The sequence below is a fragment of the Mastigoproctus giganteus genome, chromosome 5 (genome assembly GCF_048544385.1).
Source record: "Mastigoproctus giganteus isolate SK-2022 chromosome 5, ASM4854438v1, whole genome shotgun sequence".
Lineage (NCBI taxonomy): Eukaryota > Metazoa > Arthropoda > Arachnida > Uropygi > Thelyphonidae > Mastigoproctus > Mastigoproctus giganteus.
Window position 1 is genome coordinate 1,558,288 of NC_143579.1, and position 26,049 is coordinate 1,584,336.

The window sequence follows — 26,049 nt, forward strand, 5'->3', positions numbered from 1 at the left end:
TCTTTGATATGAATTTCTCCAGTAATATATTTTTAATTTTTTAATAATGCATTATATACACCTTGTGCTATTAGTTATCACTTAATTTATGAGCTGTACAAATTCTGTGAAATCTTAAAGAACATTTATAATTATTACTGCTTAATTATTACTGAATTGTTCATTGTTTAATAATACTACTGAAGTATTTAATGGCAATTGTTTTTGTAGTAATTTTAGCATTTCCAGTTAGACAATAGCTATTTTAAGGTTATTGGATAGTAACAATCAGTTTTTTTTTTTTTTTTGCATATGATATACTGCAGGAAAGTAAGGTTTGAAAAGTGTATAAACAAACACTCAGTATGCATTTCACACTCAAAAACTGTTGCTGTCATGTTAAAAAAACTCAAATTATACACAAGATTAGTATAGACCAGTGGTCTCCAAACATTTTTGGTCGCTCACCCTTATTTTATTTAAAAGGACTAGCGCACACCCCAGAATAAAAAATTAAATATATAAGTTTAATATTTTTTTTTATTTATAAATCCTTTACATGGAAGGCATTATATCTAAAATCACATATAATTTTAAAAGATCACAAATAAAAAAAATACAAAACAAAACAATCTAAATTCAAGCACAAAATGATATGAAATCATTAATGTAACAAGTGTAGTAATGTAATACTATTTTGTTTTATTTACAAATAATTTCCATGGTATGCATTATATCTAGAATCACATATATAAAATCACAATTTAATTCGATGCAAAAATACAGAACAAAACGAAATTGAAATTAAAGTACAAAGTGGTATAAATCAAATCAACAGCATTTTTAATGGGAACAATGTGCTTGAATATTGTTCATTATTGCTTTGTATCTTGGTTTCATATTTTGGGACACAAAATACCCAAAGATCTGGTTCCAAGTTAAGTTTATTTCTAAACGTGGTTTTAATAATAGTCATTGCAGAGAAGGTCACCTCACATAGGTACGGTAATCCAAATGGAAGGATTGCATCACTTGCTCTGCTTACCAAATCACCCCCATGGATCATCTCATGCACCACACTTTGGAGGGGCGCCTCCGTAGCCAGGAGCAGCAGTGTGTAGCACATGCTTCTTGATTAGACTGGGGGTTGAGCCCATCACCACCAAATACAGAGGATGCGGAAAGGTCAGGGTCATTCCCGGGAGTAATATGGCCTTAGTTGCTAATGCTCCCCGGAGTAATATGGCCTTAGTTGCTAATGCTCCTAAAAAAAAAAAAACCAAACCAACACTTTGGAGATCACTGGTATAAACAAATTATATTCAAACCCTCCTAAATGAATTTAATGTGAGATTTACCATTTGTAAGATTTCTGGTATGGTGTGACATCAATGTTGAGTCAGTTTGGTGTGACATAAGCACTAGGAAAGTGAAAATTAGAGTATAAGTGTGCTAAACACCAAATGACACTGATGAGTACAACAAACAACTGTACAAAGAAATAGTGGGACAGTAAATCAGAATGTTTTCTAATGAGAGATTAACTTCCCAGATATTGACTGGAACTTGTGGATTGGTGGTCACTTGCACACTAGCAAGACTTTTGTGAATTTATTAGATGAATGTTTTCTACAGCAACAAGGTCAAGGGGCAACCAGAAGGAGTTGTACTCTTGATCTGATTATCAGATTAGCATTAAGAATCTGCAGAGAAGAGAACCACTAGGTGGCAGTGGTCACAGAGTACACTTGCTTAAAGATGTAACTACCATTGGGGTAAAGGGAATGGTTTATGCTTTCTTAAAGGTGACTTTAGACAGATTTTAAATTCTATACAGCGGGACCAAATGAAGATGTTAACAACAGTAGATTCTAAATGGGAAGCATTCAAGGAATAAATCTTCGAATATACTATGCTTTTCATACAAACTAAGAAATACTGTTCAAGGTCTAGATGTTCGATGTCAGATGAACTACTGAGACTTGCAGCAGAAAATAAAAATGCATGGGATGCATATAAATTATCAGAGGACAGAGAAACTTATGGTATATATAAGGTAGTCTGTAAGCAAGTCACAAAGGAAGTTAGACAGGCAAAGGCATATTACGAGAAATCTTCAGCAAAGGATGCAAAGAAAAATAGCAAAGACTTCTTAACTTATGTAGAAAGAAGGGGATGAATCAGATTGGCTCTACTGTTGATGATTCTGCTCAGGTAGCTGACAAACTGAATGGGTATTTTGCATCTACATTCACATTACTGGAGGACTGAAGTTCATCAAACTAATAAGAAGCTAAATGATTTTGTAATAACAGAGCAAAGTGGAGGAGAAATTGTTGAAGTTAAACATAAGAAAGGCACCTGGGGAATGGAATCTATCCAGTTATATCCCCCCCAGGGGCTCACAGCTGGTGAGTATTGGCTTGGCACACCCAGGGTCCTGAGCTGGCTGGTGCAGCATAAGCCTCAGGCTTCCTTGCACCGTATGGCTAATAATTATAATATTAAGGGTGGCAGCAAAGGAAGTAAGGAAAGCCTTAGCCATAATTATGAGAGCATCCTTGAATTCAGAAGAGGTTCTATAGACTGTAGATGTGCAAACATATCCCCAATTCATAAAGGGGGATCAAAGGGTGGCATGAGTAATTACAGACCTGTTACATAACTTCTGTTCTGGGAAAAGTAAGGGAGTCACTGGTTAAAGAAGCAATGGTTCATCTAGACAAGACTGCAGTTATAGTTCAGACACAGAATGGGTTTGTCAAGGGGATAGTTTGATTGGGATAGTTTGATAGCCTGACCAGTTTGATTGGATACTATGTGGTCACAAAGGCACTGGATGCAAAAAAATTTTGGTATCGCATACTTGGATTTCAGGAAAGCATTTTGATACTGTTGCACATAAAATGCTGCTATATAATGTTGGTGTAAACACACCACAGACAACTCAAAATGCCTTGTGTTGTCTGTGGTGCCATAAAAGGATGGTTGAGTAGGTGAAAACAGTGAGTGGTAAAATCAATGGATCCAATCATCTTAGACTAATGTTATCAGTGGAGTCTCCCGGGTTTTGATGTTCTTGTTATATGTTATGCAGATCATCGCATTTATTTCCATATTTTATACTTCTTAACTTGTTTATCATAATACCAACAGAATAGTTCTGAGATACCATCAACTGAAAGAGAGAATATTTAACTCCTAAACATTTATAAGTCATGCTTATGATCACCATACTTGGAGGGAAAAAAATGAAATTCTTTTTAACCCGAACAAATATAAAATGACAATGTACTTAATTTGAAATGTAATGATGTAATCTCAAAATAATGTAATTTTATCATTTTGAAAATATAACATAATATATAATAAATTTTGTTATTCAGAGAAAATAGTTGAACTGTTAATAATAATTTTATATGAATAAAGATGATGACTGTGTCTGGTATCTCAGTTGTATATATGTGCAGATAACCAAATCTTCAACTTTGTATCCCACAGTGATCAATATTGATGTAAACTTATTTTATTTTATTGTTTGTTTTTTTTTTTTTTTTTTTTTGAGATGGAAACTAGTACTTTCCATCTCATGAAATACAAATATCAACTACCTGCTGTAATGGTGTTGTTAAAAAATAAAGAACTGACCAGTATGATGTACTGGTCAGTTCTTGGTTGAAAAATAAATGGATTTACAACTGAATCCATAAATTCATTAAAAATTAAGTTTATAGCTCATCACTTGAAATAAAAAATGATTCAATAATTTTCAGTATTTAGAGTGCTCATAAATGTCTTGAAACTATACAAAATATGCGTTTAAATTGTTATTACATACTACATAGTATCTACAAGTAACATCCTAAGTGTAATGCTATGTGTAAAACTGAATAGTATACTTTTGAGTGTTTTAAATAACTTTCAGCAAGTGTGCATTCTGTGATGTATTAAGTATGTGAAGAAATCTGATTGAGAACAGCTGGATAATAATATCCATAATTTTTTCCTATTCATGGCCTGTCAGCTAAAGTTTTCAACTAAAATACTGAAAAGGTACTGCCAGGCTCATGGGATTTTGTGAATGATATACAGAAACTTTGCTAGCAGGGACAAGGAGGTGATTATCCCTTGGTATAAGATCATAGTTAGGCTGCATCTTGAGTGCTACTGTATACAGATCTGGAGGCCCCACTTTACGAAGGATGTAGACCTGGTGGAACTAGTGTAGAGAAAGGCAACAAGCCTGGTGAAAGGAAACAAAAGGGTGCTCTTACCAAGAAAGACTTCAGTTCTGCAATTGTAGCATCTCGAGACTAGGCCCCTGTAGGGAGATCTGATTGAGGTGTTTAAAGCCTTGAATGGATTGAATAAGCTGTTAATAGCATTCTCCCATTCGCTCGCATTAATAGCATTCTTCCACTTGCTGAAATTACACACAAGGGGCATAAATTCAAGTTGAGGAAGGATGGCTGTAGGATAGAGGTGTGGAAGTTTGCCTTCAACCAGTGGTGGTCCATTGTTGGAACAGGCTTCCATCTGTTTGTTGTGGAAGTGGATGGGTTGAATAAATTCAAAGAACTAGACAAGTTCTTGGAGGGTACAGATGGGTGAATTGTGCAAGTTTGTTTTTTTTTTTTTTTTTTTTTTTTTGGCTGATGCTATATAAGCCTGTTTCCTTGCATCATTTTCCATTAATACTACTAATACAAGCGAACCAAAATTCTTCTTCTTGATATCAAGTGCTTCGGTACTGCACACTAAAAAAGAGTATAATACTTTCGCACATCAGAGGGAAAATAGGACAACACAAATACGTCATCCCTTTATTTTTTTAAAGAATGATGTTTTGAGCTAATTATTCAATACATTTTTTATTAATTATTTGCATCTTCCTCAAAATTTATATCTTCCCCACCCGAAAGAGGAAATATAGTTGTCATTCGTTCTAGAGAAACTGTAACCAGTTTTTTTTTTTGTTTTTTTTTTAAGAGACTTAAAATAAAATGTACTCAGGGCATACAGGAATAGTCAATTAATAGATATCAGTTAATTTTTCCTTGCCAGCCGGCTATTTATGCTATACTAAATTACTTATAACGTACCCAAGTCTTCCATGACGCCTTGCAGCTATGAAAAACAAAATAAAATATGCTGCACTCGTAAGGAGTATTTCCTTAAAAATCAAAAAATATAATTCTGAACTTTTAAAGCAGATGTCACTTCGTAAATTCACGTTTTAATATGTCACTAAGGCATGATATCAACAAAACATTAAAAACCAACCAGCACTTTAAATAGCATTTCCTAACACACCGAGCACATCATTCAAATGTCAAAGAGTACAACACCTGCATATGATACACAATATCAGCACACGAATAGTAATTTGCAATAAAGCGACACAGTACGTATTTCCATTGAACTACATTACTAATTGGAAAATTTTTAAGAGTTTTGGTATGCTTGATTTAAAGGAAATAGTCATTTACATCAGTAAAAATACACTGTAGAGCCAAAATGCTATGACTACCTACCTAATGTCTCATTACTTGTCCCGGAGCAAGCTCAGGATTGTCAGTATATTTATCAGGATTTATATCGTATATTTCTGTACGATATAAATGGTACATCTCGGCACAGCCACGCTGATCTGTCACTTTGTTCAGAATGCCTCAGGAAAAACCTGTAACATTAGCATTTAGCATTAGTAAAGGCAAGCTTATGCAGCATCAGCCAAAAAAAAAAAAAAAAAACCACTTCCACTTCATCCCTCTTTTCGTTCAAAATACCTGTCCAGCTGAGCCTTAAACTTATTTAGGCTATCAACCTCCACCACAAGGGATGGCAGTCTGTTCCACCAACCAACCACCTGCTGGCTAAAGGCAAATTTCCGCACGTCTATCCTACATCTGTCTTTCCTCAATTTGAATTTATGCCCTCTCAGGTGATTTTTCTGAGCTAGAGGAAGAATCCCATCAGCATTGAGCATGCTTAAACCATTCAAGGCTTTATACACCTCTATCAGATCACCTCGCTGGTGCCTAGTCTCCAGACACTGTAATTTGCAAAACTTAAGCCTTTCTTCGTAGAGCACCCCTTCCATTCACTAATCTTGTTGCCCTTCTCTGTACTCGTTCCAGCAGCTCTACATCCTTCTTGAAATGAGGCCTCCAGACCTGTATACAGTACTCTAGGTGTGGCCTGACCATTGCCTTATACAATGGAATAATCACCTCCTTATCCCTGCTGGAAAAATTCCTGTATATCATTGACAATACTCCATGAGCTACTCTTGCAGCCCGTCTGCACTGCTCAGAGAACTTCATATCTGCCTGCACAATCACCCCCAAGTCCCTTTCATTCTCTACCACTGTCAGTGTAGTACCACAGAGTTGATACGTTGCTCTGGGGTTGCTTTTTCCCATGTGTAGTACTTTACATTTGTCAATGTTAAACTTCATTTGCCACCTCTCAGCCCATCTGCTCAACCTTTCCAGATCCTGTTGCAGCAGCATAGTGTCAGTAGTGTCCTTAACAACCCTGCCAACCTTTGTATCATCTGCAAACTTGGACATTAAGCTTGATATACCATCATCAATATCATTTATAAATACAGAAAACAATAATGGACCCAACACTGAGCCCTGAGGGACTCCACTAATAACATTAGTCCACGATGAGCAGTGTCCATTGATTACCACTCTCTGTCTTCTCCCCCTCAACCACCCCTTTATCCATAGCAGCAATTTGCCTCCAATGTCACACTGCTCCAATTTGTGCAGCAGTCTTCCATGTGCAACAGTATCAAAAGCCTTTCTAAGATCCAAGTATATAATATCAAAGTTATTCCCTGCATCCAGTTCTTTTGTGACTGCATCATAGTATCCAATCAAGTTGGTCAGGCAAGACTTACCCTTAACAAAACCATGCTGTGTCTGAGCTATAACTGAAGTCTTGTCTAAATGATTCTGCAGTGTTTCTTTAACCAGTGCCTCCATTAATTTTCCTGGAACAGAAGTTAAGCTCACAGGTCTATAATTACTTGTGTCAGCCTTTGATCCTCCTTTGTGAATTGGGGTCACATTTGCACATTTCCAGTCTATGGGTACCTCCCCTTAGTCCAAGGAAGCTCTCATAATTATGGCTAAGGGTTTGCTTACTCCCTTTGCTGCCTCCTTTAATATAACTGGATAGATCCCATCCACCCCGGGTGCCTTTCTTGTGTTTATCTTCAACAGTTTCTCCTCCACTTTACTCCCAGTTATTTCAAGATTCTGTAGCTTACTGCTATAGTTGAATACACCTCTGGCATTCCCCTTGCTGAATAACTCCTCATGTGTGAATGTCGATGCAAAATATTCATTTAGTTTGTTAGCTACCTGAGCAGGATCATCAACAGTTGACCCATCAATATCAAGTGGACCAATCTGATTCATCCCCTTCCTTCTAGAGTTTACATAAGTAAAGAACTCTTTGCTGTTTTTCTTTGCATCCCTTGCCAAGGATTTCTCGTAATATGCCTTCGCCTGCCTAACCTCCTTTGTAACTTGGTTGCATATCAACTTGTATCTATCATAGGCTTCTGTGTCATGTGTTAATTTGTAAGTATCCCATGCATTTTTCTTCTCTGCCATATGCCTCATTAGTTCATCTGACATCCATTTTGGCCTAAACATTGAACAATATTTCTTAGTTGGTATGTAAAGCCTAGTAGCTTCCAAGATAAGTTCTTTGAATGCTTCCCATTTTGAATTTGCTGTTGGTAACATCATCAGTTGGTCCCACTGTATAGAATTTAAATACTGTCTCAGACTATCGTAGTCGCCTACACGAAAGCAATAACCCTTCCCTTTACTCCTAATGGTAGTTACCTCTTTGAGTAAATCCCACTTCAGCACACTGTGATCACTGACACCTAGTGGTTCGTTTATCTGCAGATTCTTAATGCATGAAGAATCACTGCTGATAATCAAATCAAGAGTATTACTCCCTCTAGTTGCCTCCCGAACATGCTGATGTAGAAAACAATTATCCAATAAATCCACAAACGCCCTGCTAGTGTGTGAGTAACCAGCCCCCAAATTCCAGTCAATATCTGGGAAATTAAAATCTCCCATTATAAGACTCTCTGATTTACTGGCCCACTCTATTTCCCTGTAGAGTTCCTTATTATACTCATCAGAGTCATTAGGCCTATAGCACACTCCTACTCTCAATTTTGATCTCCCAATGCTTATGTCACACCAAACTGACTCAATACTGCACTGTCCAGCGATGTCGACTGGCTTCACTTCCTTGGTTTTTATGTGTTTCTTAACTAATAGCATAACCCCTCCCCCCTTCCTATCCTTTCTGTAGACGTTGTACTCCCCAAATTGCATTTCTGCATCCCTTATATCTGTGTGACACCACGTCTCTGATATCCCAACAATATCTGCCTTTGATGTTTTGAGCAATACCTCAAATTCATCAAATTTATTTACTAAACTCCTAGCATTGGTGTACACGCAAGTATACCTGCACCTGTTTCTATTCTTAGCTACCCTAACACAACCCATGTGTTTACTTGTACCGCAATGGCTCCCAGCAGTCTCTGAAATACCATGCATCTTGTTTTTCAGGCTTCTGCTCATTCTAATAGAAGCAGTGCAAGAATCTCTTTCACCTCTGCCAGTGGCTACTGTCAATCTATTGGTCTTTGTCTCCCCCCAAGCTAGCAGTTTTCCGACCCACCTAACACTGCCTCGATAGCATCAGCAAATATTCTTGCACCCTTTCTATTTAAGTGTATCCCATCCCTGTAGAAGCAATCTCTCCTGTTAACAAGTACAGTCCAGGCTGAAAAAAATTCTACCCCTTGAGCCTTGCACAATCTTTCCAGGGCCGAATTGATCGACAAGGCTCTCATCATATACTCCCTCCTATCGTGTCTGGGCAGAATTGCAGACACTTTCAAATTCAACCCTAATTCTCGGCTTTTGTTCAACAGTGACCTGTACTTGTTAAGTAATTCTGCCGGTCTCCTACTCTTAATATTATTAGTGCCAACGTGTACAACTATATCACCTTTTGTGCCCTTAAAAGATGATATTCGCTCTACAACGTCATCAACCTTTGCCCCTGGCAGACATACCCTGGTCCTGTTCCACCTATCTTTTTTACAAAGCATGTTCCCCGTTTCCCTGACAATAGAGTCACCAACAACTACTAGTTCCTTCGGGACCAGCGCATTCTGCCTTGGGGGTTGTCTCTGTGTCACGCGATGCCCAAGTGCAAGCTCTGGCGTTGATGTGGGCAGCTGAGAGCTTGATGGGCCCCTCAATTTAGTTTCTTCGAGGGCATCCACCCTGTCCTTCAAGCTCTCATATAGGGCCACAAGAACGCCGAGTTGTTGCCTGTTATCGATACACTCCTTGCATCGCGCACACACAAAGACATCCCCCTTGGCAGTATCATGTCCCGTACCCGATTGCTCTGCAAACATCAAGCAAACAGTGCATTTTATAAGGCTGTGAGTCAGAGGACAACTGCCCCCCTCAGTTCTGCTCTGAGCCACAGCGCTTCCATTAGCTTGAGCCTTTTGCTTTGCTGCTCTGGTCTGAGTCATGATTCTATTAATTTATTAATTAATTATGTTATGTTATTAATTATGTTAAATATAATTAATTATATTACGTTTGTAATCTAAGTCGTTATATGTATTTATTTAAACGTACAATTTAACTCCTAACGAAGTTCAACTAACGCTATCTAGTACGGCATACAACTATCGTATCACAATGGCGGGAAAATTACAACTATCGTATCACAATGGCGGTAACCCCTAAACTATTATATTAAAAGGTAAACTGCAGCTGTTATCAACCCACTGCAGGATGGAAACCTCCTCAGCAATTCATTTTGAGGGAAATGGACCATAATCTGCCACGCTGGTCCAGTGCGGTTTGGCAGATCAACCATATTTAGCACTCAGGGGCTCGAACCCCGGTCTACTCAAGGAGCGTGTGCTACTGCACTCCCATTCCTGACCACTTGGCTACGGAGGCCTTAACTATTATATTTGGCCACCCGAATAATTAAATATCATCTGCCGTGTCTTATGTCTGTTAATTGCGTTTGTTCTATGGTCGATTTGTCTGTTTGCTGGACGAAAAAGCCCAGTTTCTGGGGGGGGAAACCTTGCTATCTACGCCTGAGACCGACTAACTCAGCCACAGAGTGAAAAAATCCCATTAAAGTTCCACGCGTCATCGACGGAATTCGAATCCGGGCCTTTTCCACCAAGTGTGGGAAGGACGGTGACACTGTGCTACCGGCGCAGACAAACCTGTAACCACTGACCTGTTTGTAGCTGTTGACTCGATATATTGTTGGAACTTCTAATAAAACGATAGACAGGACAGGAGGGGAGGAGGGGTTATGCTATTAGTTAAAAAACACATAAAATCCAAGGATGTGAAGCCAGTCGACATTGATGGACAGGGCAGTGTCGAGTCAGTTTGGTGTGACATAAGCATAGGTAAATCAAAATTGAGAGTAGGAGTGTGCTATAGGCCTAATGACTCTGATGAGTATAATAAGAGCTTGCATTTGGGCATCGCGGGACACAGAGACAACCCCTAAGGCAGAATGCGCTGGTCCCGAAGGAACTAGTTGTTGTTGGTAACTCTATTGTCAGGGAAACGGGGAACATGCTTTGTAAAAAAGATAGGTGGAACAGGACCAGGGTATGTCTGCCAGGGGCAAAGGTTGATGACGTTGTAGAGCGAATATCATCTTTTAAGGGCACAAAAGGTGATATAGTTGTACACGTTGGCACTAATAATATTAAGAGTAGGAGACCGGCAGAATTACTTAACAAGTACAGGTCACTGTTGAACAAAAGCCGAGAATTAGGGTTGAATTTGAAAGTGTCTGCAATTCTGCCCAGACACGATATTAGGGAGTATATGATGAGAGCCTTGTCGATCAATTCGGCCCTGGAAAGATTGTGCAAGGCTCAAGGGGTAGAATTTTTTTCAGCCTGGACTGTACTTGTTAACAGGAGAGATTGCTTCTACAGGGATGGGATACACTTAAATAGAAAGGGTGCAAGAATATTTGCTGATGCTATCGAGGCAGTGTTAGGTGGGTCGGAAAACTGCTAGCTTGGGGGGAGACAAAGACCAATAGATTGACAGTAGCCACTGGCAGAGGTGAAAGAGATTCTTGCACTGCTTCTATTAGAATGAGCAGAAGCCTGAAAAACAAGATGCATGGTATTTCAGAGACTGCTGGGAGCCATTGCGGTACAAGTAAACACATGGGTTGTGTTAGGGTAGCTAAGAATAGAAACAGGTGCAGGTATACTTGCGTGTACACCAATGCTAGGAGTTTAGTAAATAAATTTGATGAATTTGAGGTATTGCTCAAAACATCGAAGGCAGATATTGTGGGGATATCAGAGACGTGGTGTCACACAGATATAACGGATGCAGAACTGCAATTTGGGGAGTACAACGTCTACAGAAAGGATAGACAGGATAGGAAGGGGGGAAGGGTTATGCTATTAGTTAAAAAACACATAAAAACCAAGGAAGTGAAGCCGGTCGACATTGCTGGACAGTGCAGTGTGGAGTCAGTTTGGTGTGACATAAGCCTTGGGAGATCAAAATTGAGAGTAGGAGTGTTCTATAGGCCTAATGACTCTGATGAGTATAATAAGAAACTGTACAGGGAAATAGAGTGGGCCAGTAAATCAGAGAGTCTTATAATGGGAGATTTTAATTTCCCAGATATTGACTGGAATTTGGGGGTTGGTTACTCACACACTAGCAGGGCTTTTGTGGATTTATTGGATGATTGTTTTCTACATCAGCATGTTCGGGAGGAAACTAGAGGGAGTAATACTCTTGATTTGATTATCAGCAGTGATTCTTCATGCATTAAGAATCTGCAGATAAATGAACCACTAGGTGGCAGTGATCACAGTGTGCTGAAGTGGGATTTACTCAAAGAGGTAACTACCATTAGGGGTAAAGGGAAGGGTTATTGCTTCCGTAAAGGCGACTACGATGGACTGAGACAGTATTTAAATTCTATACAGTGGGACCAACTGATGATGTTACCAACAGCAAATTCAAAATGGGAAGCATTCAAAGAACTTATCTTGGAAGCTACTAGGCTTTACATACCAACTAAGAAATATTGTTCAAGGTTTAGTCCAAAATGGATGTCAGATGAACTAATGAGGCATATGGCAGAGAAGAAAAATGCATGGGATACTTACAAATTAACACATGACACAGAAGCCTATGATAGATACAAGTGGGTATGCAACCAAGTTACAAAGGAGGTTAGGCAGGCGAAGGCAGATTACGAGAAATCCTTGGCAAGGGATGCAAAGAAAAACAGCCAAGAGTTCTTTACTTATGTAAACTCTAGAAGGAAGGGGATGAATCAGATTGGTCCACTTGATATTGATGGGTCAAGTGTTGATGATCCTGCTCAGGTAGCTAACAAACTAAATGAATATTTTGCATCGACATTCACACATGAGGAGTTATTCACCGAGGGGAATGCCAGAGGTGTATTCAACTCTAGCAGTAAGCTACAGAATCTTGAAATAACTGGGAGTAAAGTGGAGGAGAAACTGTTGAAGATAAACACAAGAAAGGCACCCGGGGTGGATGGGATCTATCCAGTTATATTAAAGGAAGCAGCAAAGGAAGTAAGCAAACCCTTAGCCATAATTATGAGAGCTTCCTTGGACTCAGGGGAGGTACCCATAGACTGGAAATGTGCAAATGTTACCCCAATTCACAAAGGAGGATCAAAGGCTGACACAAGTAATTATAGACCTGTGAGCTTAACTTCTGTTCCAGGAAAATTAATGGAGGCACTGGTTAAAGAAGCACTGCAGGATCATTTAGACAAGACTTCAGTTATAGCTCAGACACAGCATGGTTTTGTTAAGGGTAAGTCTTGCCTGACCAACTTGATTGGATACTATAATGCAGTCACAAAAGAACTGGATGCAGGGAATAACTTTGATATTATATACTTGGATCTTAGAAGGGCTTTTGATACTGTTGCACATGGAAGACTGCTACACAAATTGGAGCAGTGTGACATTGGAGGCAAATTGCTGCTATGGATAAAAGGGTGGTTGAGGGGGAGAAGACAGAGAGTGGTAATCAATGGACACTGCTCATCGTGGACTTGTTATTAGTGAGTCCCTCAGGGCTCAGTGTTGGGTCCATTATTGTTTTCTGTATTTATAAATGATATTGATGATGGTATATCGGGCTTAATGTCCAAGTTTGCAGAAGATACAAAGGTTGGCAGGGTTGTCAAGGACACTACTGACACTATGCTGCTGCAACAGGATCTGGAAAGGTTGAGCAGATGGGCTGAGAGGTGGCAAATGAAGTTTAACATTGATATATGTAAAGTACTACACATGGGAAACAGCAACCCCAGAGCAATGTATCAACTCTGTGGTACTACACTGACAGTGGTAGAGAATGAAAGGGACTTGGGGGTGGTTGTGCAGGCAGATATGAAGTTTTCTGAGCAGTGCAGACGGGCTGCAAGAGTAGCTCATGGAGTATTGTCAATGATATACAGGAATTTTTCCAGCAGGGATAAGGAGGTGATTATTCCATTGTATAAGGCGATGGTCAGGCCACACCTAGAGTACTGTATACAGGTCTGGAGGCCTCATTTCAAGAAGGATGTAGAGCTGCTGGAACGAGTACAGAGAAGGGCAACAAGATTAGTGAATGGAACAAAGGGGTGCTCTTACAAAGAAAGGCTTAAGTTTTGCAAATTACAGTGTCTGGAGACTAGGCACCAGCGAGGTGATCTGATAGAGGTGTACAAAGCCTTGAATGGTTTAAGCATGCTCAATGCTGATGGGATTCTTCCTCTAGCTCAGAAAAATCACCTGAGAGGGCATAAATTCAAATTGAGGAAAGACAGATGTAGGATAGACGTGCGGAAATTTGCCTTTAGCCAGCGGGTGGTTGGTTGGTGGAACAGACCTCCATGCCTTGTGGTGGAGGTTGATAGTCTAAATAAGTTTAAGGCTCAGCTGGACAGGTGTTTTGAACGAACAGAGGGGTGAAGTGGAAGTGGGTTTTTTTTTTTTTTTTTTTTGGCTGATGCTGCATAAGCTTGCTTTCTTGCATCAAATGCCTCTACTAATGCTAATGCTAATGCTAATAAGATACTGTACAGGGAAATAGAATGGACCAGTAAATCAGAGAGTCTTATAATGGGGGATTTTAATTTCCCAGATATTGACTGGAATTTGTGGGTTGGTCACTCACACACTAGCAAGGCTTTTGTGGATTTATTGGATGATTGTTTTCTACACCAGCATGTTCGGGAGGCAACTAGAGGGAGTAATTCTATTGATCTGATTATCAGTAGTGATTCTTCATGCATTAGGAATCTGCAGATAAAGGAACCACTGGGTGGCAGTGATCACAGTGTGCTGAAGTGGGATTTACTCTAGGAGGTAACTACCATCAGGGGTAAAGGGAAGGGTTTTTGCTTTCGAAAACGCGACTATGATGGTCTGAGACAGTATTTAAATTCTATACAGTGGGACCAACTGATGATGTTACCAACAGCAAATTCAAAATGGGAAGCATTCAAGGAACTAATCTTGGAAGCTTTACATACCAACCAAGAAATATTGTTCAAGATTCAGGCCTAAATGGTTGTCAGATGAACTAATGAGACATATGGCAGAGACGAAAAATGCATGGGATACATACATACAAATTAATGGGTGACATGGAAGCCTATGATAGATATAAGTTGCTCTGTAACCAAGTCACAAAGGAGATTAGGCAGGCAAAGGCAGATTATGAGAAATCCTTGGCAAAGGATGCAAAGAAAAACAGAAAAGAGTTCTTTACCTATTTAAACTCAAGAAGGAAAGGGATGAATCAGATTGGTCCACTAGATGTTGATGGTTCAACAGTTGAGGAACCAGCTCAGGTGGCTAACAATCTAAACGAGTATTTTGCATCTACATTCACACATGAGGAGTTATTCAGGAAGGGGAATGTCGTAGGTGAAGTAAACATTGGCAGTGAGCTAGATTATTTTCTAATAAATGAGAGCAAAGTGGAGGAGAAATAGTTGAGGATAAACATAAAAAAGGCACCCGGGGTGGATGGGATCTATCCAGTTATATTAAAGGAAGCAGCAAAGGAAGTAAGCAAAGCCCTAGCCATAGTTATGATAGCTTCTTTGGACTCAGGGGAGGTACCCATAGACTGGAGATGTGCAAATGTAACCCCAATTCACAAAGGAGGATCAAAAGCTGACACAAGTAATTATAGACCCGTTAGTTTAACTTTGGTTCAAGGAAAATTAATGGAGGCACTGGTTAAAGAAGCACTGCAGGATCATCTGGACAAGAATTCAGTTATAGCTCAGACACAGCATGGTTTTGTTAAGGGCAGGTGTTGTCTGACCAATTTGATTGGATACTATGATGTAGTCACAAAAGAACTGGATGCAGGGAATAACTTTGATATTATATATTTGGATCTTAGAAAGGCTTTTGATAATGTTGCGCATGGAAGACTGCTGCACAAATTGGAGAAGTGTGGCATTGGAGGCAAATTGCTGCTATGGATAAAGGGATGGTTGAGTGGCAGAAGACAGAGAGTGGTAATCAATGGACACTGCTCAACGTGGACTAATGTTATTAGTGGAGTTCCTCAGGGTTCAGTGTTGGGTCCATTGTTGTTTTCTTTATTTATAAATGATATTGATGACGTTGTATCAGGCTTAATGTCCAAGTTTGCAGACGATACCAAGGTTGGCAGGGTTGTTAAGGACACTACTGATACTATGCTGCTGCAACAGGATCTGGAAAGGTTGAGCAGATGGGCTGAGAGGTGGCAAATGAAGTTTAACATTGACAAATGTAAAGTACTACATATGGGAAACAGTAACCCCAGATCAACGTATCAACTCTGTGTTACTACGCCGACAGTGGTAGAGAATGAAAAGGAACTGGGGGTAATTGTGCAGGCAGATATGAAGTTCTCTGAGCAGTGCAGACGAGCTGCAAGTGTAGCTCATGGTGTCTTGTCAATGATATACAGGAATTTTTCTAGCAGGGACAGGGATGTGATTATTCCCTTGTATAAGGCATTGGTCAGGCCACACCTTGAGTACTGTATACAGGTCTGGAGGCCTCATTTCAAGAAGGATGTAGAGCTGCTGGAACGAGTACAGAAGGGCAACAAGATTAGTGAATGGAACAAAGGGTTGCTCTTACGTAGAAAGGCTTAAGTTTTGCAAATTACAGAGCCTGGAGACTAGGCATCGGCGAGTTGATCTGATTGAGGTGTATAAGGCTTTGAATGGCTTGAGCATGCTCAATGCCGATGGGATTCTTCCTCTTGCTCAGAATAATCACCTGAGAGGGCATAAATTCAAATTGAGGAAGGACGGATGTCGGATAGATGTGCGGAAATTTGCCTTTAGCCAGCGGGCAGTTGGTTTGTGGAATAGACTCCCATCGCTTGTCGTTGAAGTTGATAGCCTAAACAAATTTAAGGCTCAGCTGGACAGGTATTTCGAACGAACGGAGGGGTGAAATGGGAGTAGTGGTTGTTTTTTTTTTATTTTTTTGGCTGATGCTGAATAAGCTTGCTTTCTTGCATCGTATGCCTCTGCTAATGCTAATGCTAATGCTAATGCTAATGCTAATGCTAATGCTAAACTAATAGTGCATTGGGTCGCCTGTCGCCATGATAATCGCGTACACGAGACCACAGAAGGTGTCTTCAGGTATCCTGGAAGGAAGGACGTCCTGGAGTTCGGCAACGGAATAAAGCATTAGCATAGATCATAGACAGTGGCGGATTAAGGATAGTTGGGGCCCATAGGCAAATTATATTTGGGGCTCCCCCCAAAAAAATACTAATAAAAAAAAGAATAAAAATTAAATAAAAGTTAGGTGGCAAATAAATGAAATTTTTTACTTTTAAATTTTTTTGCTTAAATTTTCGCTTAAATTAATCAAGATTTTTATGATGTTTACTGAAAACATTAATCTATTTTAGAACACTTATGTCTATAGGAAAATGTCTTGACTTGGGGCCCTGGGCACGTGCCTCATTGCCTTAATGGGTAATCCGCCACTGATCATAGATTAGCGATTGCTGCGTTCCACCGCATCCCACAAATATTCAATGGGATTGATATCGGGAGCACGCGAAATACTTCGATATTATCCTAGAACCATCCCTACCCAAGGTAAATTCAATGCTTCCATCCAGCTCCTTGGTGGAACCGAGAACTTACTTTGCTTCTTCAGCAGGCACAATGTGCTAGGCATACTTACGAACCACAGCACAGGAACTGGCCATATCCCGATGCCGAAAGGCTTAAAACATAATATCAGGTGTTCAAAAGACAATACGTCAAGACCATCACATCATGTAAAACCAAATCTTGGCAGAACTTGGTTACTTCCACACAATCGGGACCCATGGGGCCTTGTTTATCGCCTTACCAGGAACAACTTCCATTTTCCTACTGTTTATTGTTACCTGCAAATGGTACCGAAACTCTCACCTGGTAGGATACCATTAACACTATTTGGACATTTTGCTTCATTCCAATCGCCCAGAGGATCATTTGATTATTCATCAACAAATCAGACTAGTTCAACCAATCCTACACTATTTCAGAATCTCAGCCATTTACCCAGCTGTAGATGGCCACAGCTGCATTAAAAATGAATAATCCTAGTTGCCCTGGACTTCATGAAGGCATCTTTATTTAGCAGTTCTACGAGCTCCGTCCTTCTGACTCTATTCAACAAATGTCTGAATGAAAGTACTTTTCCTGTATTCTGAAAAAGTACTTTCTGGAAAAGTTTCCTGTTATCGGGAGCTCTTCTTAAATTAATTGCTAAACCTTCCAACATCACGACAGGAAAGTCCTTTCATCATATTGCTCTGTTATCTCATTTAACTAAAACACTTGAAAGATTGATTGCTATAAGGATCGCTTCTCATTTAACAAATACTTCTTTTGTATCAGATGACCAATATGGTTTCCGACCTGCACGAAGTACTGAAGAAGCACTCGTTGAATTATTCCTTTCTCGAGTACCTTCTGCAAACTCTAAGTACGGTCTTTCTATTTTTGTTTTCTCTGACGCCTTTTGTCTGTTATGATGATCTAGTCTGTGTGCACACTTACATGCTGCTGATTATCACTTTCTCTTTATAATCTTCTAAGAAATTATTTTGAAAATTGTACGGTTTATATTATTTCTGGGTCTAACTCCGTCTCCCGCTCTTTCACTAGGGTCTGCTCTCATGGCTCTGTTCTTGGACCACTCGTCTGGAACATCTTGCTTGACAAATGAAATATATATATATATATATACAGGGTGATTCACTACCAGTGCGACAAACTTGCAGGAGGTGTAGGGGGCACAAAGACGAATCGGAATCACATAGCATTGCAGGGTCCGAAATGCCTTCTTCATGCGGTAGAGGACATTGAACGGGAGGTCGCGTGAACAGCGATCCCGCTGGAAGTCAGCATTTGCGAACCGTTTCTGTTGAAGAAATCAAGTAGCAAAAGTCCTCCAGAGTGGATAATCCGCATGGTATGAACTCATTTGGGTTGTTGACAGTATCCTCCATACAGTGGATTGGGAAATACCCAATCGTTGGCCTATCGCTCGAGTACGTACTCGTACTCGGATTGCCTTCTGCAAGACGTAGGACATTCTCCTCATTGTCTGGCGTCCTCGTCGTTCGCCTCGATTGATGGTACCTCTCGTGAAACAACCAGTCTCGCTTAAACTTCTGTGCACACGTGCGAAAATCATATGATGAGGAGCACGCCTGTGCGGGGAACGTTCCTGGTACAAGCGCAGAGCGGCGCGCCCGTTACAGTCCGCAGCTTCATACGCGAGGTGCATGCCGGCCAGTTCAACGTTTGAATACTCGTCCGTCCTACTGCCTCGGGAACCGATTCCCAAATGCTGACTTTCAGCGGGATCGCTGTTCACGCAACTTCCCGTTCAACGTCCTCTACAGCATGACGAAGGCATTTCGGACCCTGCAATGCTATGTGATTCCGATTCGTCTTTGTGTCCCCTACACCTCCTGCAAGTTTGTCGCACTGGTAGGGAATCACCCTGTATACAGACACAAAGTAAAAAAAAAAAATAAAAAAAATAAAAAAATAATAATAAAATAAATAAATAAAATGAAGGTGAAGTAAAAAAAATAATTATAAATAATAAATAAGTAATGATCGTAAACATAAAATAAAATAAGTTAAAAAAAAAAACCACAGTTTCCCAGACTGCTATTTTCTTTAGCTGGTACCACTAAAGAAAATAGAAGAAAAAAAATCACAAAAAATAAATAAATAGAATAAAAATATATAAAAAATTTTAAATAAATTTAAAAAAAAATAATAAAATTATAAAAAAAAATATATATAAATAAATTTAAAAAATAATAATAATAAAATTATAAAATATATATATATATAAATAAATTTAAAAAAAAATAATAAAATTATAAAAAATATATATATATAAATAAATTTAAAAAATAATAAATAAATTAAAAAAATAAAAGTGAATTGTTTAAGATCGGACAAATCCTGCACCCACTGGAGGCAGCGCAGTACCAGTTGGAGCCAGCAATCCTCTTGTTGCCCTGGCCCCAGGGGATAAAGTAAAAAAAAAACAAACTGAATCAATGTGATCTTGATCTTCTAAGAACTATTTAAGGTGAATTTATCTTTGCAAGACACCACTCACTGTTAAGGCTGACGACATTATTGAAGGTGCTGGAGGCACCGTAGAAGGTGAAGCTTAAGCGGGTTTGGCCAACAGAAGTTTTCTTCTAGCAAATAAATCAGAAGAAAATTGTTGTAGGATTCCAAGGTGTGAGGCAGGTTCTACTAGATGTTTTTCGTTGCCAGGTGAGAAGGTATTTATACAGTCTTGTAGGGATTTCCGTAGGTCAGCATAAAGAGGGCAGTGATGGAGCAGGTGGTTCCAGTCTTCCAGTTGGAGACAAAGGCAAGAATCGGTATTACTTATTCTGAACTGAAAGAGTTTGAAGTTAAAGAGCCATGTCCGGTTATGATAAATGATGTGTAGAGGTTTGGAGAGAACCATAGGGAATTTTTCTTGTTAGCAGTAAAGAAGACATCTCGTATAAATTTATATTTAGTTCTGCCTTTAGGGGCTGTATCCCAACGATCTTGCCAAATTTTTATTAAAGCAGACAAAATCCGGGTTTTTTTAGCTTTGGTGTCTGCAAGGACATCATTCTGTATTCCATCATTCTGTATTCCATAGAGGTCTGATGTTTTTGAAAGTAGTAGAAGGTCCGATGTAAAATGTGCAAGTCCAGAGGCAATATTCCAGCTGTGACCTGTAGGGCATCAGTTGATACAGTCCTGCAGGCACGGAGCACTGTAAGAATGACGGATCTTTCCAAGGAGAGTACTTTTGATTTCAGTTTGACGTTCTTAATTCTGTCATACCAAACCGGAGAAGCATAGGTTGCGATAGGTATGAATATTGCCTTGTAATATAAGAGAAGAACTCTGGGTCCGAGTTGGACGCAGAATTCTTCTCTTATATTACAGTTCTTCAGTGGCAACTCGGACTTCATCTGTGACGTTCCTGGAGCGATGAGCATTCAATTGCAGTATGGTAATATCCTCATGGTTAAGGAAAGTTGCATTAAGGATGGAGGTCTGGTCGATGTTACTCATTAATGGTTTTTCTTTTAGCCTGTTCCAGTGCTTTAATGTATTCTGGACATGAAGTGCCTATTACAGAATGATCGTAATCCTTATGACGCCTCTTGCAGTTGATGCATTTTGGTCTATCCTGTTTTTGAGGACAGTCTGGGTATACATGTCCTCCCATGGCACAAAGACCACACGATGCTACTTTTTGATTACAGTTGTCAGATGAATGACCAAAAGGCAGACATCTAAAGCATTTGTTAACTATTGTAAACCGACGGTACTTATGGGCTTGATACCCAAGATTAAAGTCTGTCCTGTTAGAAAATTTGTAGGGAAGTCAATGACCCAATTTGTTGAGTTGGCTTTAGATCCTGTGTTAAACTTGAGATTGATGGATTCTTTGACATCATCAAATTTTAAGCCAAAATTATGTAGGTTCTTATGCAATATGTCAGATTTCATATCATCTTTTGATAATTCTTTGGGAACATCATATACAAGTATCGTGGGATCATTCATCTTCGGCTTGGCTGTAGAGAGACCTTGTTTGATAATTGTCTGAGAAGATGCAATCTTGTCTAGATCATCAGAGCCAGTGGTTTCCAGAATAATGCCTTTATTCTTAATTGTGCGTAAAGATATTTAAATATTTCTGTACTCTTCTCTCAGTGTTTTGCAACTGTATTTTTAATTTCATTACTTGGTTCCATTTTGCAATTGTTTGTGGCACGTATCATCAATACATTTTGTTTTGGAGTTGTCTGGGAAGTTTGATGCTGTTCATTTGATCTAAGTTCTCTTAGAATATAGCTGTCTTCTGCAAGTTGTGGTGAAGCAACAGAGTTAGAGTAACTTTTGCACTTCCCAGTGTTCAATCCCTGTTGGAAAGTGGTGGCATATGACTTCTTAGAGGAGTCTGATACAACTTCTCTAACAACATCATGGCTTCCATGATGTTGTTATGGCTTCCATTTCAGTCCATTTATTCATAATAAAATTTATGGCAGACATTGTTATTTGCCTTATGAGTGATTAGGCCACCATGTCACGTTTGAGCTGTGATGTGGCTTTATTCATAGATGTTAGGGAGTCAGTTGTATCCTCTTTATTAATGTCAGCGTTATTTTTGGTTATTGTATCTTCTGCTTTGCTACTGCAGGTGTGCACCTAGCTGGGGTCATCACCAGATGCTGTTCTGGCAGTTGGAAGCATTCTTGTGTTTCATTTGCTGATGGAGGAAGGTTTGCCTCTTTTTCTTGATCAATAATTAACCTCAGCTCTTCTAGTTATGGGAATTCCTGATGGTCCAACCTGTCAACCTGCACCATCGTTCTTCCCTTATCCGATGTCGCACTGTCTGTGGGCCTATGGCCAGGGGCACTAAACTTTGGGTGTTCCATTTTGCAGTAGTAGTAGTAGTGGCATGTGATGCAAGAAAGCAAGTGTATGAGCTTATGCAACATCAGCCAAAAAAATCACAGCATTTCCTCCAAATGCCTGTCCAGTTCCTCCTTAAATTTATTCAACCTATCAACTTCCACAACGACAGATGGAAGTTTGCTCCAGCAATTAACCACCTGCTGGCTAAAAGAAAATTTCCGCACATCTATTCTACATCTGTCTTTTCTTAATTTGAATTTATGCCCCCTTAGGTTCGTAATCTGAACAAGTGGAAGGATCCCATCTGAATTCAGTGTGCTCAACCCATTCAAGGCCTTATACACCTCAATCAGATCACCGCGCAGGTGCCTAGTCTCCAGCCACTGCAATTTGCAGAACATAAGCTTCTCTTGGTAAGAGGATCCCTTCATTCCCCTCACCAATCTTGTTGCCCTTCTCTGTACACGCTCAAGCAAATTTACATCCTTCCTAAAATGAGGCCTCCAGACCTGTACGCAGTACTCAAGGCGTGGCCTGACCATTGCCTTATACAGAGGGACAATCACCTCCTTTTCCCTGCTAGCAAAATTCCTATATATCATAGACAAAATCCCATGACATGCCCTGGCAGCCTGTCTGCATTGCTCAGAAAACTCCATATCTGACTGCACAATTGCACAGAGGTCTTTTTCATTTTCTACCACCTTAAGTGTAGTACCACACAGTTGCTACATTTCTCTGGGGTTACTTCTACCTTAATGCAGTACTTTGCATTTGTCAAGGTTAAACTTCAGTTGCCACTTCTTAGCCCATCTGCCCAAATTCTCTAGATCCTGTTGCAGTAGCACACTGCCATTACTGTCATTAACAACCCTGCCAACCTTTGTATCATCTGCAGGGTTGTTGCAAGGTTGGCATAGTTGTTAATGACAGTAATGGCAAACAATGTTTTTATTGTAGGTGTGGTTTCCAGAAGAGAGTTGGATAACGGTTGGACTCGTGGCTTACTTTTAGGAGTGTTTGGTTATTGTTTTTTGGTTAAAGTCCTCAAAAGGGGATGAAACTGATGCAGTTTCAGTGACAACTCTTTTTTATTATCAATTTTGATAGTATGGTCCTAGAAGGGTATAGATCAGGGGTGGGAAACAGCCGGCCCGCGGGCCACATCCGGCCTGCAACGATGTTGAATCCGGCCCCCTCGGTAAATGCATAAATATAGAAAATCCATACCTGACTACACTCGCCGTAAACGTTCGGCTTAATTCGGTTCAATCGGGAATCGCGGCCAGTACAACAGTAACCAAGTGATTCTACGCAGCGTCAAAGAGTTATTTCCTAATTATTATTGTAGCATCGATCGAACGAAGTTCCTTTGGGTTTGACTTCTTATTGAAAAAAAGAATATCGGTGCGAGATATTTTATGTTTTATGCCTTTTATAATTATTACAATTTTTAATTTAATATAATTTATAGCCCATAAAATGAGCCAATAAAAAAAAAAGAAGAAAAATTGATGCCGAATGCCGCAATTTCAATGATAATTGGACATTCAGATATATTTTTTAAAAATACATCAATAATTTGGTAATTCAAGTAATATAACATTTTTTAGATTCCGATTTTTTTCATTAAATCGTTCAATCTATTCCGGCCCGCATCATGATGCGAAAATTTCATTCGGCCCGCATCCTGATACGAAAATTTCATTCGGCCCGCTGACGAAAAAAGTTGCCCACCCCTGGTATAGATGGTCTTAATGGAAAAAGGAGATCAAACTAATCCTGGGAGGTCTTAATTCTTATCCAGAAAAGTAGTTGAATGACGGTGAAAGGTAAACTAAGATTCCTCTTGGAGGTGGTTGCTGCAACGTAGATTCTGACACATTTTGCCTCCAATTTTTGTAAATAAATTTGTTTCTAAGAAAAATGGTTTCCTGTCAGAGGTAACAAATGATGATGATTCTTTTGAGACCTGTCTTAAGTCTGTGGGTGGTGTTGTTACAGAGCAGCCTCAGGCTGCCTTGCACCATATTAGGCAGGCAAAGGCAGATTATAAGAAATCCTTGGCAAAGGATGCAAAGAAAAACAGAAAAGAGTTGTTTACCTATTTAAACCCAAAAAGGAAAGGGATGAATCAGATTGGTCCACTAGATGTTCATGGTTCAACAGTTGAGGATCCTGCTCAGGTGGCTAACAAACTAAATCAATATTTTGCATGTACATTCACACATGAGGAGTTATTCAGGAAGGAGAATGATGTAGGTAAAGTAAACATTGGCAGTGAGCTAGATGATTTTGTAATAACTGAGAGGAAAGTGGAGGAGAGATTGTTGAGGATAAACATAAAAAAGGCACCTGGGGTGGATGGGATCTATCCAGTTATATTAAAGGAGGCAGCAAAGGAAGTAAGCAAACCCCAAGCCATAATTATGAGAGCTTCTTTGGACTCAGGGGAGGTACCCATAGACTGGAGATGTGCAAATGTAACCCCAATCCAAAAAGGAGGATCAAAGGCTGACACAAGTAATTATAGACCTGTTAGTTTAACTTCTGTTCCAGGTAAATTAATGGAGGCACTGGTTAAGAAGCACTGCAGGATCATCTAGACAAGAATTCAGTTGTAGCTCAGACGCAGCATGGTTTTGTTAAGGGCAGGTCTTGCCTGACCAATTCGATTGGATACTATGATGTAGTCACAAAAGAACTGGATGCAGGGAATAACTTTGATATTATATATTTGGATATTAGAAAGGCTTTTGATACTGTTGCGGATGGAAGACTGCTGCACAAATTGGAGCAGTGTGGCATTGGAGGCAAATTGCTGCTATGGATAAAGGGATGGTTAAGTGGCAGAAGACAGAGAGTGGTAATCAATGGACACTGCTCAATGTGGACTAATGTTATTATTGGAGTTCCCCAGGGTTCAGTGTTGGGTCCATTGTTGTTTTCTGTATTTATTAATGATATAGATGATCGTATATCAAGCTTAATGTCCAAGTTTGCAGACGATACAAAGGTTGGCAGGGTTGTTAAGGACACTATTGATGATATGCTGCTGCAACAGGATCTGGAAAGGTTGAGCAGATGGGCTGAGAGGTGGCAAATGAAGTTTAACATTGACAAATGTCAAGTACTACATATGGGAAACAGTAACGCCAGATCAACGTATCAACTCTGTGGTACTACGCTGACAGTGGTAGAGAATGAAAAAGACCTGGGTTAATTGTGCAGGCAGATATGAAGTTCTCTGAGCAGTGCAGACGAGCTGCAAGAGTAGCTCATGGTGTCTTGTCAATGATATACAGGAATTTTCTAGCAGGGATAGGGATGTGATTATTCCCTTGTATAAGGCATTAGTCAGGCCACACCTTGAGTACTGTATACAGGTCTGGAGACCTCATTTCAAGAAGTGAGATGAGGTCTCCAGAAGAAGCTGCTCGAACGAGTACAGAGGGCAACAAGATTAGTGAATGGAACAAAGGGTTGCTCTTACGAAGAAAGGCCTAAATTTTGCAAATTACAGAGTCGGCGAGGCGAGGTGATCTGATAGAGGTGTATAAGGCTTTGGATGGCTTGAGCATGCTCAATGCCGATGGGATTCTTCCACTTGCTCAGAATAATCACCTGAGAGGGCATAAATTCAAATTGAGGAAGGACAGATGTCGGATAGATGTGCGGAAATTTGCCTTTAGCCAGGGGGCAGTTCGTTTGTGGAATAGACTTCCATCACTTGTTGTTGAAGTTGATAGCCTAAACAAATTTAAGGCTCAGCTCTCACTAAAGTGTCACGGAGTGTCACTAAAGATAAGCATAGGAGCAGAAGAATCCTTTTTGCGAGATATAAGGCAACACTGAGTTTTGGCAGGGTTGAAATCAACTAAATTGTCTTTGGCCCACTGGAGAATTACTTGAAGATCGGCATTTAAGGGA

The 26,049-nt window shown here is 39.7% G+C and overlaps 1 protein-coding gene across 1 annotated transcript in view; it reads right to left on the reverse strand.

The window, feature by feature from the left end:
• Positions 1 to 5,252, reverse strand: part of LOC150085123 (paxillin-like) — a 273,123-nt gene extending 267,871 nt beyond the window's left edge. The window contains exon 1 of the mRNA XM_090373882.1: positions 5,082 to 5,252. Within this exon, the coding sequence (XP_090230008.1) occupies positions 5,082 to 5,094 (13 nt within the window). The 5' untranslated portion in view covers positions 5,095 to 5,252. The remainder of the gene's footprint in view (positions 1 to 5,081) is intronic.
• Positions 5,253 to 26,049: the final 20,797 nt, after the last annotated feature.